Genomic DNA, 11,717 nt, shown 5'->3' with positions numbered 1-11,717 from the left:
TCTGCCCAACTTCGAAAAAGATAAATCTAGGGTAATTCCCCTCCCCTTCCTCATCCCAGACCAGTTCCACACTAGTACCAGAAGCGCAGGTGCCAGTGCGACCCAAATGCCCCAGTGGCAGGAGGAAGTACCCGAGGGGACTTTACTCATTATCTAATGAAAGAGCACTTTTGAATAAGTAATGAGAGAATCTTCCTCAATGGGAAAATCAAGGCAGGGGAAAATAGCTCCATGGAACTTAAAGTGGAGTAGGAGCACCCAGTTTTAAAGTCACCAGGCATGGAGGCTGGCCTTGGCTGGGAATCAGGTGGCCAAGGCAAGGCTGCCCTAAGACTGAACTGGGATACCACCCTTCCGCACAACACGCCAAACCCAAGCATGCACAGGCCCTAGGGTTCCCGCAGAGCCGCTCAACAGCGAGAAGATAAGGGGCTTCGAATTTGGGAAAGGAAGGCAGGGAAAGGACCCCCACTCTGCTATTACACAGATAGGACCCAAGAAGTAATAAATTCCTGTACACATCTGTTTCATATTATAAATACACATTATATACAAAATAATGTTATAAAATGTAGACAGGCCAGTGCTTCTGATTCTTAAATTATCAAAATACTAGATTCCAAAATAAACTACAAAACAAAACCTCATATTATTGATTTTTGAAGATCGGCTTCAAGGTTGGTCTCGGGGCAGCAGTGGGCACTGGTAGAGCCCAGGCTCAAGGGCCCAGAAATGGGTGTGAGGGAGGGAAGGGCCTAGGCCACAGCACACCCCCTCCCCATCTCCCTTATTGGAACTTTAGCATAAAGGCCCTGAGCTCCCTGGTGAGGCCTGTACCCTGGGGCTGGCAAAAGGGGTGTGCCCTAAGCCCATCTGTTCACACGAGCCCAGAGGCACCAGGACCAGGGAAAGGACCAACTCTTGCCCAGAGGCTGAAGGTGGCACCCCCACCTGCTGTGGTTGGAGGCAGGATTCACACGTGTGGCGTCCTCTCCTCGGGCTTTCCTCACCTGCAGGGTAGCGCCTGCTAAATGCCAGACTCTGAGGCTGTGCTGCCCGCAGGAGGCTTATCCCTTGCAAGCCTCCTTTCTGCTTTCTCACTGAGCCCAGCTGTAAGGATGGAGTCTGGGCAAAGGCACTTTGGAAATACAGATGCCCACAGGAGCTACAGCAGCGCCAAGACCCACTAGGGTCACTGCCACTCTCTGGAGAACAGTCAAGAGCTCCCTCCGGGATGGCCACTGTTGGCAGAGCAAGTCCAAGTCCGAGAGGCACCTTAGAGATCAGCTCGACTGATGTTTCTCTGACTCCTCAACTCTGTTCCCTTGGCGGGGCTGCCCATCTGAGGCCAGGCAGACTCCTGGAGGTGCGCAGAGGCGGTGCAACTCTTGGCGGGTTCACAGTCTGTCCAGTTCATGCCATTCCCTCCTCCTCCTCCGCAGAGCAGCACTGTGCATACTAAAGATGTCCCATCCAGGATGCAATGTAAACAATGCAGAAGGAAGGCCCAGCAGCTGAGCCGGAGCTGGGTGTCCGAGCAGGCTCCTGCCTTATACCTGGGAATCACATACAAAATGGGAAAATGGTTATGCTGGGGGTAGGCAATGATCCAGAGGTGCTCTGGGCCTCTCTAGGAGCCGCCACTGAGGGAGAGGGAGTCCCCTCAGCCTCCTGCTCTAAGACATACAAGTGTCTGGGAGCTTGCACTAACGTGGGGTTCAATGGAGGAAGCAAGCAGGCAGGCTCAGGTAACTGTCTTCACCCACAGGGCAAGTGGGAGATAGTTCCTGAAAGCTCTGCTCTCTGGCTCCTTGACTATGTCCCTTTCACTGGCACAGCTGCCAAGTCAGGCATACCACCTGGCTCTAGTATCACTCCCTCTGTGGCAATAGGGCCAGCAGGGCACCCAAGAGCTACTACACACCAAGGAAGAGATCTCTGACCCACCCCTTCAGGAATGGGGTTGCTAGTGACCAGGACATTTTTTTTCCCTATCCACACAAAGCAGGAGGGGACATGCTTAGAGGGAAGTCCAGCCCAGAACTCACCTCTGTGGCAATGACACATTCGTTCCTCTCTTCTGATATCAAACATACTGACTGGTACATAGAGTCCCTGGGAGAGCAAATCGCTGATATTCGACACTCTGGCTTTTCACTGAAGGAACAGAAGACAGGCTGGTAAGAATGAGGGAGTAGGGAGGGGACAGCCTGGAGGTGCAAGGAGGTGTCATTCTAGATCCCAGAGATCCCCTTTAGGGTATGTGCTGCAGGGGTCCGGAGGGGGCTGGGGAAGGACATGGGGGGGGGATGCTCAGTGCTGGCCCACAGGGGCAGGGAGTTAGAATAGCCTCTAAGGGAGCTATAGGCACCAACCAAACCAGAAAAGTTATAGGCCTAGAAAAAGCCAGTACTGCCACTAGAGACAAGCCCTACTGTGGGAAGATGGAAACCACGAGAGATATACTGTGGACACTTGGTATTTGGGAGTTGAGACTGACTGACTGAATGAATGAATGAGAGGTACTTCCCTAGTAAAAGATCCCTAGCAGAATTCTTAAAAATTATTGTGTGTGTGTGTGTGTGTGTGTGTGTGTTTGTGTGTGTGTGTGTGAGAGAGAGAGAGAGAGAGAGACCACACCATGTCAGAAGTAGGTCCTGGAGGTGCCTTTCTCCTCTGAGCCATCTCAGTGTTTGTGAGACATGATCTGCTATTACCCAGGCTAGCATCGAACTTGCCGTCCTCCTGTCTTAGCCTAAGTAGCTAAGGCTACAAGTGTGTGCCAGTGAGCCCGGGTCCCTATAGAAATGTAACTAGAGCATCTTCTTCCTGTCACTACTGCCATCTTACTTGATTAAAAGTTGCCACGGCCTGATGCCAGTCTCGATGCCAGTCTCCCACTCAGCCTAGGAGAGACCCTGTCAAACTATGCAGGGGTTCGTGACCAAGCTATGGGCTTCCAAGCGTGGCTTACCTGTGTAACCGAAGTGGCACTTTCTCTCCTAAGCTCTTGTCACTGTGAGGGTACTTCCCAGGCATGCCACCCCGTCCTAGGAGTCCTGGGGCTAGATTGTAGTCCAATGTGTGGTTCTGCAGTTTGCCACAGTTGGACTTGTCCAGGCCACAGTCCGCTTCCAGCTCCTTCTTCTGGTTTGTGTTCTTGAGCTGGGAGGCAGGTATTAAGTTGTCCTTCTGGAAGTCTGACAGATTGTTCATGGCCTCCCTGCTCTCGTCATCAGGCCTCCGAAGCCGCAGCTGCCGCACAGCCACTACCACCATGACCAGCGACACCAGCAGTACCACCAGCCCCACACCCAGCGAGACAGCTACCCAGGGGAAGCTGGGTGGCAAGCCCACGGGAAACTCGCAGCGGCTGCCCACAAAGCCGTAAGGACAGTTGCAGACGAAGTTGTTTGGGGAGAGGCCAATGTAGCAGGTGGCCCCGTTGAAGCAGGGTCCGGAGGCACAGGCATCGTGGGTTATCCGCACCTCGCAGCGCCTGCCAGAAAAGCCAGCCGGGCAGGTGCACACAGGCCCGTTCTCCAGATCGTGGCAAGTGCCCCCGTGGGCACAGGGACTTCGGGCACAATCGCTGATGTGCAGTTCACAGTGGGTGCCTGTGAATCCGGGTCGGCAGCGGCAGGTTCGGCTTGGACCTCTGTTCAGGCACTGGCCTCCTGTAAGGACACAGGACCCATGTCAGCAATAGCCTGTGGGTTCGCGGGCGAAGGGAATGAGGTCTCACCCACGAGCTTAAGCTCTTCTACCACTGTGTGTTCAGCCTGCGTGGACAGAGAGCTCTCTACAAAGAGAACTGTACAAAGACTCCAAAGCCCTGGCCTCTGGAGTGATCCCGGTTCTCCATGCTATTGGATAATAGTTACTGGAGTCTTCCAGAATTTAGGGTAAGACAGATATGCTTGGCTTGATCTCTCTGGCAAGGGATCTGACACCTGCAGCTTCACCTGATCCCTTAGCCTTGGTTTCCTCACCTGCTAAACTGAAGAATTTGATGCTTTCACAGGTAGCTCTGAGGATCAGGAGGGGAGATGGAAGGTAAAGAGTAGTGTGGACCATGCACAGGAAGCCTCTGCAGTGCAGTCACCACTTACTCTTCCTCCCAACTAAGATACTTAGTTTCATTTTCCCATTCGGGGATGATAAAAACCGTAGCCCAGGGGAGTGAGAACAGATCACGTTGCCACTCCCAGGTTGTTGTTGGCTCCTGAATGGCTGCCTGCCTGCCTCCTACCAACGTGTTCTGTGTATCAAAAAGTACTGGGTATTCCAGATTCTTTGTGCTACACTCATTCTAGGTGAATGTGGGGGAAGATGAGGCCTCAAGGTACAGAGCTCTATCACCAGCCTCCCTTGAAAAGGGAGTGTGAAGCCTCCAACATCCTTCTTTCTAATTCAAGGCTTCCTGAGGAGGGCACAAGCTAGCCTTGTCAGGCCAAGGCTCAGCCATGGAGTAAGAACAGACAGAGGTCATGCGGATGGATACTACCCTCACCTACAGCCTACCGATGACCTTCTCCTCCAAACCCTACTCTCCATCACCCTCCAAACCAAACAGGAGCCTGTTTCAGTCAGTCTGCCCACAGTAGCAGACAGGTCTCTCTCCTCCTGACTCTCTCAGGCTCTCTGGCCCCGGGGACACTTCAGCAGGTTAGTAAGGTGACAGAAGGGCTTACCATTGGCACACGGGTTGCTGGTACACCTGTCTACTTTCTTCTCACAGTTAGAGCCGGTGAAGTTGGGGGGGCATTCGCAGGCATAACTGGCCCCCTGGTTGCGCTCCCGGCAAGAGCCCCCATTGAAGCAGGGTGAGTCCGCACAGGTCAAGGTACTATGTTCACAGTGCTGGCCATAGTAGCCTGGGGGACACAGGCAGTGGTAGCTATTCTCCTGGTCCTGGAGAGAGAATATAAATAGGCTAAAGTTGGGCCCGGGGGATGGGACAAAGATGTATGAGGTTGGTGCCTAGCCTCTACTTGACCAGAGTGCCCATCCATGCATGCATGCATATGTAACCACTGCCTGGATGCTCCCTGGTTAGACCTGTGCCTTCCTGAGCTGATGTGGGTCTCACCTTACAGCTGCCACCATTTCGACAGGGGTTGCTGGCACACTTGCTGAGTCCCAGCTCACAGTGCTCACCAGTGAAGCCTGGGAGACAGGTGCACGTATAACCCCTTGGCCCACTGTTGGAACACGTTGATCCATTCTTGCACGGTGAGTGGTGAGTGCAGTAATTGAGATCTGTGGAGACAGGAAAAAAAAAAAAAACAGCTGAGTGGGACCAGGAACTCTCCCAACTCCACTCAAAGTAACCCTGTATTATTTGGCCCAAAGAAGCTTAAACTTGTAAGTTTTCCAGGCCCAGGCATCCCCCCTTTCTCTGCCTGTGAAATCCTGAGTGTTGAATCGCCTGAAACTACACATAAGCCATATACATATACTAAAAGTTGGAACGAAGCACAACTGGCCAGCATCCTGCTGGTTACGCTCACAAACAGTCCCAGGCAGAGCAAGATGAAGAAGAGGCCCCTAGCCAATGAGGAAGTCAGGAGAGGCTTCACAGAGGAGGTGCATGCCTGGAGAAACTGAAGGAGGAGTAAAAATTCAACAGGTGGAAAGAGTGAAGGGGGATGAGAGCCACCATAGGCAGGACCGGCATCTTTTTTTTTTTTTTTTTTTGGTTTTTCGAGACAGGGTTTCTCTGTTTAGCTCTGGCTGTCCTGGAACTCACTCTGTAGACCAGGCTGGCCTCGAACTCAGAAATCCGCCTGCCTCTGCCTCCCAAGTGCTGGGATTAAAGGCGTGCGCCACCACGCCTAGCTGACCGGTATCTTCTAAAGGAGGTGTTGAAAGTGTATCTTGAATGATAGCTATTTGTTTTCTTGTTGGAGGAGAACAAGGAGGGAGAGCCAGACAAAGCAAACATAGGGATTGGAAGGGTTGTGTTTGCATACAGTGAGTATATGACTGTCACCTGGGAGCAAATGTGGATGGCAGAAAGGGAAGGATGTGTGTGTGTGTGTGTGTGTGTGTGTGTGTGTGTGTGTGTGTGTGTTGGGAGCAGAAATAAAGAAGGGAAGTTCTGTGTGTCAGAGAGAGAGAGAGAGAGAGAGAGAGATGCGGGTGGGAGGAGGAAAGGAGAGGAGAGAGGGAAAGAAGGGGAGACATACAAGGATTCTGAATTCCATTCTGGCAACAAGGCAGGACCTAGGCCAACTTTTTTCCAGCTTGGCAAACCCACTCCCCATCCTCTCCAGGCCAGTGTGATGTTGCCATGGCAGCAGGCACAGTGCTTGACCCCGAAAATGGGAGGATGCAGCTGGCTACAGGGATGTAAAAGAAAAGGTCCCCTCTCTCTATAAGACTGGAGCTCAAAGACTCCTATGTGGGCAAAAGAGTTGCAACCCTCAAATGTCAGGTAGAGACTGTGAGCTCAGGCAGCTGCCTGGCAAGTGTCACTGGGGAAAGGCAGGTGGCTGTGGCCACACTAAAAAGGCAGTTACATGTTCCCTCTATCCAAAGGCCTGGATTGGCCACAGCCCAAGGCAGCCAGCAGGCACACCCCACCAGACAGCTGTTTAGGGGAGAGCCTTGGAAGGTGAGCAAACACTCAGGGGGTTAATAGGTAACTACAAGGCAGAAAGAGGAACAGCGCTAAGCTTCCCTTTCTCTTTAGTCTTGCTAGAATTTATGAGTATGAGCTGCAGGCTGCCAAGCTGTTACCCCTGGCCTCTTTAGTCATCCCGACTCTTCAGGACGCAGAGAAGAATGTCCCACCATCCCATTTTAGGTTAGTTGTAAAGAGCCTTTAAAAGCAGTGAGTGGGCTGGGATAGAGCTCACAGGTGGAGTGCTTGCCCCCAAGTATGTTAGAGAACCTGAGTTCCATTCCTAATACCTCCCACCCACCCACACCCACACACTCACACATGTGCACATAGACAAGTCCTGAGACTTGTCCTTGAACAATAATAGGAAAGTCAGTTACTGACCACCAAGAAAGGTGTCCAGTCACCATCTCTAGTTTCAGGCCCTGCCACCCCATCTCTCCTTCCCTCACTCACCTTGGTCACAAAACAGACCTCCCCATCCCTCATCGCAGGCACACTGCCAGGGGATGCTGCAGGTGCCATGACGACAGCCATTGTGGGGGATACACTCATTGCACAGGCGACCCTGCCAACCTGGACGGCAGCTGTTAAGACAAGAGGGGAGCCCAGTGTAAGGGGGGAGACCTGCACACAAGGGAGAGCCCCCCCACTCCCGTTTCCTGTCCCCACTTACATGCACTCGTCTGGCTTGCTGCAGTAACCATTCTGCTCATGACAGCCAGAAAGACATATAGCTAAGGAAAAGAAATAGGGCTGGATGAGGTTGTGGTACCATGGACTCTGAAGCCTCAACCTCCCGTCCTGCTCCCCTGGGCTTGCTTCCTACCCTTGGCCTCCAAGAGGAGCCATGGTTATCTTAAAGGGGACCGAGGGATGAGGGGGTGGGAGAACATCACACTGCACGGGGATGAAGAATAAGGACCCTGTAGGCTTATGCAGTGCAGAGGAGGCTCTGAGACCAAGGGTACAGCATCCCCAGCTGGTCCTGAGACCCAGCTAGTAGGCAGCACAGACCCAGTCTGAGGAAAGCTGAAACAACTGTATGGTGCTTTCTTGGAAAAAAAAAAATCCCATCCTTTCTATTCTGGGGGGGGGGGCTGGCTACTTACGCTGGTCACAGTACTTCCCAGTCCAGCCCGGCAGGCAGGACAGGCTGCCATCTGGCTGGCACTCATAATGTCCGAAGTGGTCATCGCGCTTCTTGCACAGGCGAGAACAGCTATCTCCATAGTAGTTGTCACTGCAGATGACCCGGTAAGAGTAGCGCAGTCTGGTGAGGGTGTCATTTTGCTCTGTTTTGTCTGTTTGCCAAATCTTACCCACAGCAAGGGGGCCCTGGATGGTGATTTGGCTGATAAGTGAATTTCCTGGTGAAGTCTCTGCAGAAAGAGGCGATGGTCAGAGAACCTGACTCAGAGAGCCAACCTAATTCAAAGAGTTGACCTCTGCCAACTGTCTCTTTAAATGTGACTATGGTGGTCAGTTCACACTCTAATTATCCAGATTAATTCCACCTGCAAGCAAGCACAGGCCAGAGGGTCCCAGATTCTTGCTACTTAGTTTCCCTGGGTGTGTGCATGTGCAGGGGGCTTGATAGCATTCAAAAAAGGTACAATAGACGGATGTTAAGATATCCTAGGGTTGTGGAGGCAGATACCGAGGGGAAAGAGGAAAAGAGGTCAAAATGGAAAAAAGAAAAAATTTAAAGGGGAAAGTTTTCTGGTTCGAGAATTGGGAGCAAGGGGTTCTTTGGTGCCGTGTTAGGGGTTCTGTTCTAGAGGCAGGTAATGGTTTTTCTTTTTCCTTTTCAAAGTGAGAATTGTTGTGCTGGTGAAATATCCTTTTCCTCTGTGTCAGAACAACATCCCAAAGCCATTATTCCCTTTCCAAAGGAGCGGAATTCGCAAAAGGTGTAAAATACAGGAAGAGGCCCGTCAGCGGCGCTGGCAGCCTCGGCCTTTCTCACCGCCGTGCTCCCCGCGTTCCCACGCCAAAAATAACCCGCAGGAAACGCAATTGTGCTCTGAGTCCAGGCAGCGAGCGGAATCCGAGCGTCCAGCGCGGGGCGCAGCTCCGGCCAAGCTAAGCGTCCTGGCCCCCACCCCTAAGCCTGCGTCCCCCACCCCCACTCCAGTCTATAACTGGTTAACTCTTTCGGCGCTGTGTGATGTCGCCCCCCTGTGGCTGAGAAGTTAGATACTCACCTGGCCGCAGGTCGTCTCCCGGTGTGTGCCAAGCTTGGATGTTGAGTGAGAAGGTTCCCTGGGAAACAAAACGGGGGTGGGGGACATTAGAGATAGCGATATGAGCAGGGCGGGAAAGGAGGGGTGCCTCCCAGCAGCCTGTTTAATTAATCTAATTGCAGGATACAGTTACGAAGCTCGGCTCAACATAACTGGTGTTCGGGCATTGCTGCGCGCGAGCTGAGAAGGCAGGGGAGGGATGAGGGATGCGGGAGTGTGAGAGCCGGGGGTGGGCGAGCGGCGTAGCGTTGGGGTTTTGGTAATGAAATTCGTATCCCAAGAATTGGGGAGAAGGAAAGGGAAGAAACTGGGAGGAAAGACTAACGAAAGCCTCTCCGGGATGATCCCATGAGAGAACAGGGGGGCGGGGGCAGGAGAGAAAGAGCCCTTGGGGCTCTCCGGAGAGCGCTTTGGAAAGGGGCTCTGGTGTCCCGGCGCTCCCTTCTTTCCCTTCGGTGATCTCCCGGTGCATTTAGGTTGTGCTTACCGGCCAGGTGAAATTGAAGGGCAACTGCAGAGGGTTGCGACCACTGCCGCTATTCTTGTCCCTGACGACGAAGGAGTTGGTGCCCAATACCGGCGTGGAGACATTGCCAAAGGTGCAGGGTCCCTCGGAGAACGTTGCCTGGAAGTGCTTAAGGCAGATGCGGAAGAAAGTCCGGCAGCCGGGTTCGCAGGACTGCCCATTGGCCAGCATTCCGCGCTGGTTGGAGAACTCCTGCAGCCACAGCTGGAAGATGCCGGAGCCCGCAGCGCGCTGCTGCACAGGGACCGAGAGAAGGAGGGAGGAGAGCGGTCAGGCTCAGCCGGGGCCCGGGCGCAAGCCCGGAGCGCTGCGGGAGGGGGCGGAGAGGACGTGGGGCATTACCTGCGGCCACAGTACCGCCAGCAGCAGTAGCGCCCAGCGACAGGCGCTCCAGGACGCAGGCGTCATCCCTTGGGGTGTCCTCTCCACTCCGGGACTCCGAATCTGCTTGTTAGGGACGTCGCTCTCCCGCAAGTCCGTCTGCCAGCCGAGTTCCTGAAAAGTTGATTCCCCTCGGGACGCTGCTCCCTTGTCGCCTTCTCAAAAACTCCGCTGTTCGATGCCTCACAAGGTAATCCAGGTGAGGGCGACTGGGCGGTGGCTGCTCTAAGTACGTGTCCTGGAGCAAATCCTAGGGTCTCGAGCGGGCTAGTGAGGTAAGTACACTGCAACCCAAGCGGCTTTGGCCGCAGCTCTTGGCCTCGGGTTCCTGGCCTGCGAGCAGCGCCGCTACTGAAACCTGCTTGCTCCGGAGCCTTTCTTATATATATTGGCTGCTCTTCGCAGCCTGTCAGTCAGACAGACTCACGGTCACTCTCCCCTCCCCTCCAGGCCTCTAGTGGCTACAGTCCCAGCACCCACCGGAGGGGGCCTCCGCCCCCGCCGCTCCCCCTGTCAGCCAGCCAGTAGGGCGCAGGTCCCCGCCCCTCTTCCAACTTCTGGGCTCCCAGCTCTGCGCGTGCCCGGCGAGCAGTCCTTAGAGATCGTCTGCTTAAAGGCTGAGACCCTCGCCACCAGAGGATAGGAAGGTAGTCCAGTGATGCGGCGGGAGGTGAGGCGGTTCCCGAATGGTCCTGGGGGTGGAAACTCTAAGGGGTCCCCGCAGGCGGTGCACCTGATCCAGGCATTAGATACCTACAGTCCTCTAGCAGGTGGGGAAAGCTTAAACTAGGAAAGCGAAAAGCAGGGCCAGGGGATTTGGATCTCCGTTTCCTTCCCACACTTTAGGTAGCTCCTGCCTCGCTGGCCTCCAGCCTATGTGTGCCCACCCTTCACGCGTCCCCAGCACCGCAGGGAAGCCATCCGACGCGTTAACCTTTCCCTAGCTATTCCAAGCAAGGCAAAGGGCCAAGCGTCTAAGACTCCGGTCTTCTCTGCACCTGGTAGGCGTGTCTCTCTCAAGCAGCGGGGCGTGCCCAGCGCGTGCCTTCTCTCTTTGTCCCCCACCCCCACTCCCTCTTGGCTCATGCTAGAGCCAGGACTAGTGGTTCGAAAGAGAGGTGGGGGGGCGTGGTTCTCGAAGGGGGGGGGGCGCGTCCTCAGCTGTATGGTAATGAGGTTCTAGTCTTTCCCTCAGTGCCTATCTCACCTGGGTCCCGCTTGATCTCCATAGCCCCATCCTGGCCCTCCACCCGCGTCCCCTAGCTCCGCTGGAGTAGGGAGGAAACTTTCTTAATTCCAGAATTTCCTTGGGCCACTTGAGAGGCAAGGTGAGAGAGCTTGAGGCTGAGCAGGCCTAGATCTCTCTGCATAGGGCAGGATGTAGGTGGAACTGGAGGCGCAGAGTTGTTTGAGTTTCGGGTGGTTTCACCCATGTCACACTCGCGCCTCTCCCGGGTGGCCTCCGAACGCAAACCCTGCAGCTGCTTTCCCAGAACCCGTTGAGCTCCCCCCGAGGCTGCAGGCTGCAGATCGGGGAGGGCTGGTTTCTTCCAGTTTGAGGGGATGCTAGATCTCTCTCTCTCTCTCTCTCTCTCTCTCTCTCTCTCTCTCTCTCTCTCTCTCTCTCTCTCCTACACTGCGGTGGGGGCCCTGTGGCTTCAGCTGTCAGCCCGCCCGCGTGGTGATGGCTGGCTGTCGTCGGCCGATAAGATCAGTGCGGGCGGGGGTTGAGGGGAGCAGGGACGCGGCTCCAGCCCCAGGGAGGCCGTGGTAGGGGAAAGAGGAGCCCAACAGCTGCCAATGACGAACATGGTCTGATTTTTTGACTTGGGTGGTGGTGATAGAGGATTGGGGGGGGGTGCGAAACATGAGGTTGTGAGCGTGGGGNGGGGGTGGGGTGAGGTGAGGCGACAGGCTCCGGGGTCCCCCACGCACG

General features: G+C 54.5%; 1 protein-coding gene across 1 annotated transcript; it reads right to left on the bottom strand.

Annotated features, from left to right (window-relative positions):
• Positions 1–505: 505 nt before the first annotated feature.
• Positions 506–10,182, bottom strand: Dll4 (delta like canonical Notch ligand 4). Its single transcript, XM_021193107.2, has 11 exons — positions 9,743–10,182; positions 9,362–9,634; positions 8,836–8,893; positions 7,741–8,010; positions 7,305–7,365; positions 7,085–7,215; positions 5,093–5,262; positions 4,695–4,914; positions 2,975–3,677; positions 2,049–2,157; positions 506–1,556 (listed from the first exon to the last, which is right to left on the bottom strand). The coding sequence occupies exons 1-11, from the start codon at positions 9,806–9,808 to the stop codon at positions 1,551–1,553; spliced, it is 2,067 nt and encodes a 688-aa protein (XP_021048766.1). The 5' UTR covers positions 9,809–10,182; the 3' UTR covers positions 506–1,550.
• Positions 10,183–11,717: the final 1,535 nt, after the last annotated feature.

This window comes from Mus pahari, chromosome 3, assembly GCF_900095145.1.
Source record: "Mus pahari chromosome 3, PAHARI_EIJ_v1.1, whole genome shotgun sequence".
In the NCBI taxonomy this organism is placed as follows: Eukaryota; Metazoa; Chordata; class Mammalia; order Rodentia; family Muridae; genus Mus; species Mus pahari.
This window is presented reverse-complemented; position numbering and strand designations above follow the sequence as displayed.

Bases quoted from the DNA above. Each gene is read 5' to 3' on its own strand.
- Dll4 (XM_021193107.2), bottom strand. From the start codon at position 9,808: ATGACGCCTGCGTCCTGGAGCGCCTGTCGCTGGGCGCTACTGCTGCTG. The intron at 4,915-5,092 runs GTGAGACCCACA...TTCTCTCTCCAG, and splicing joins GAAATGGTGGCAGCTGTAAG to GACCAGGAGAATAGCTACCA. The intron at 2,158-2,974 runs GTAAGCCACGCT...CTGTTCCTTCAG, and splicing joins GTGCCACTTCGGTTACACAG to TGAAAAGCCAGAGTGTCGAA.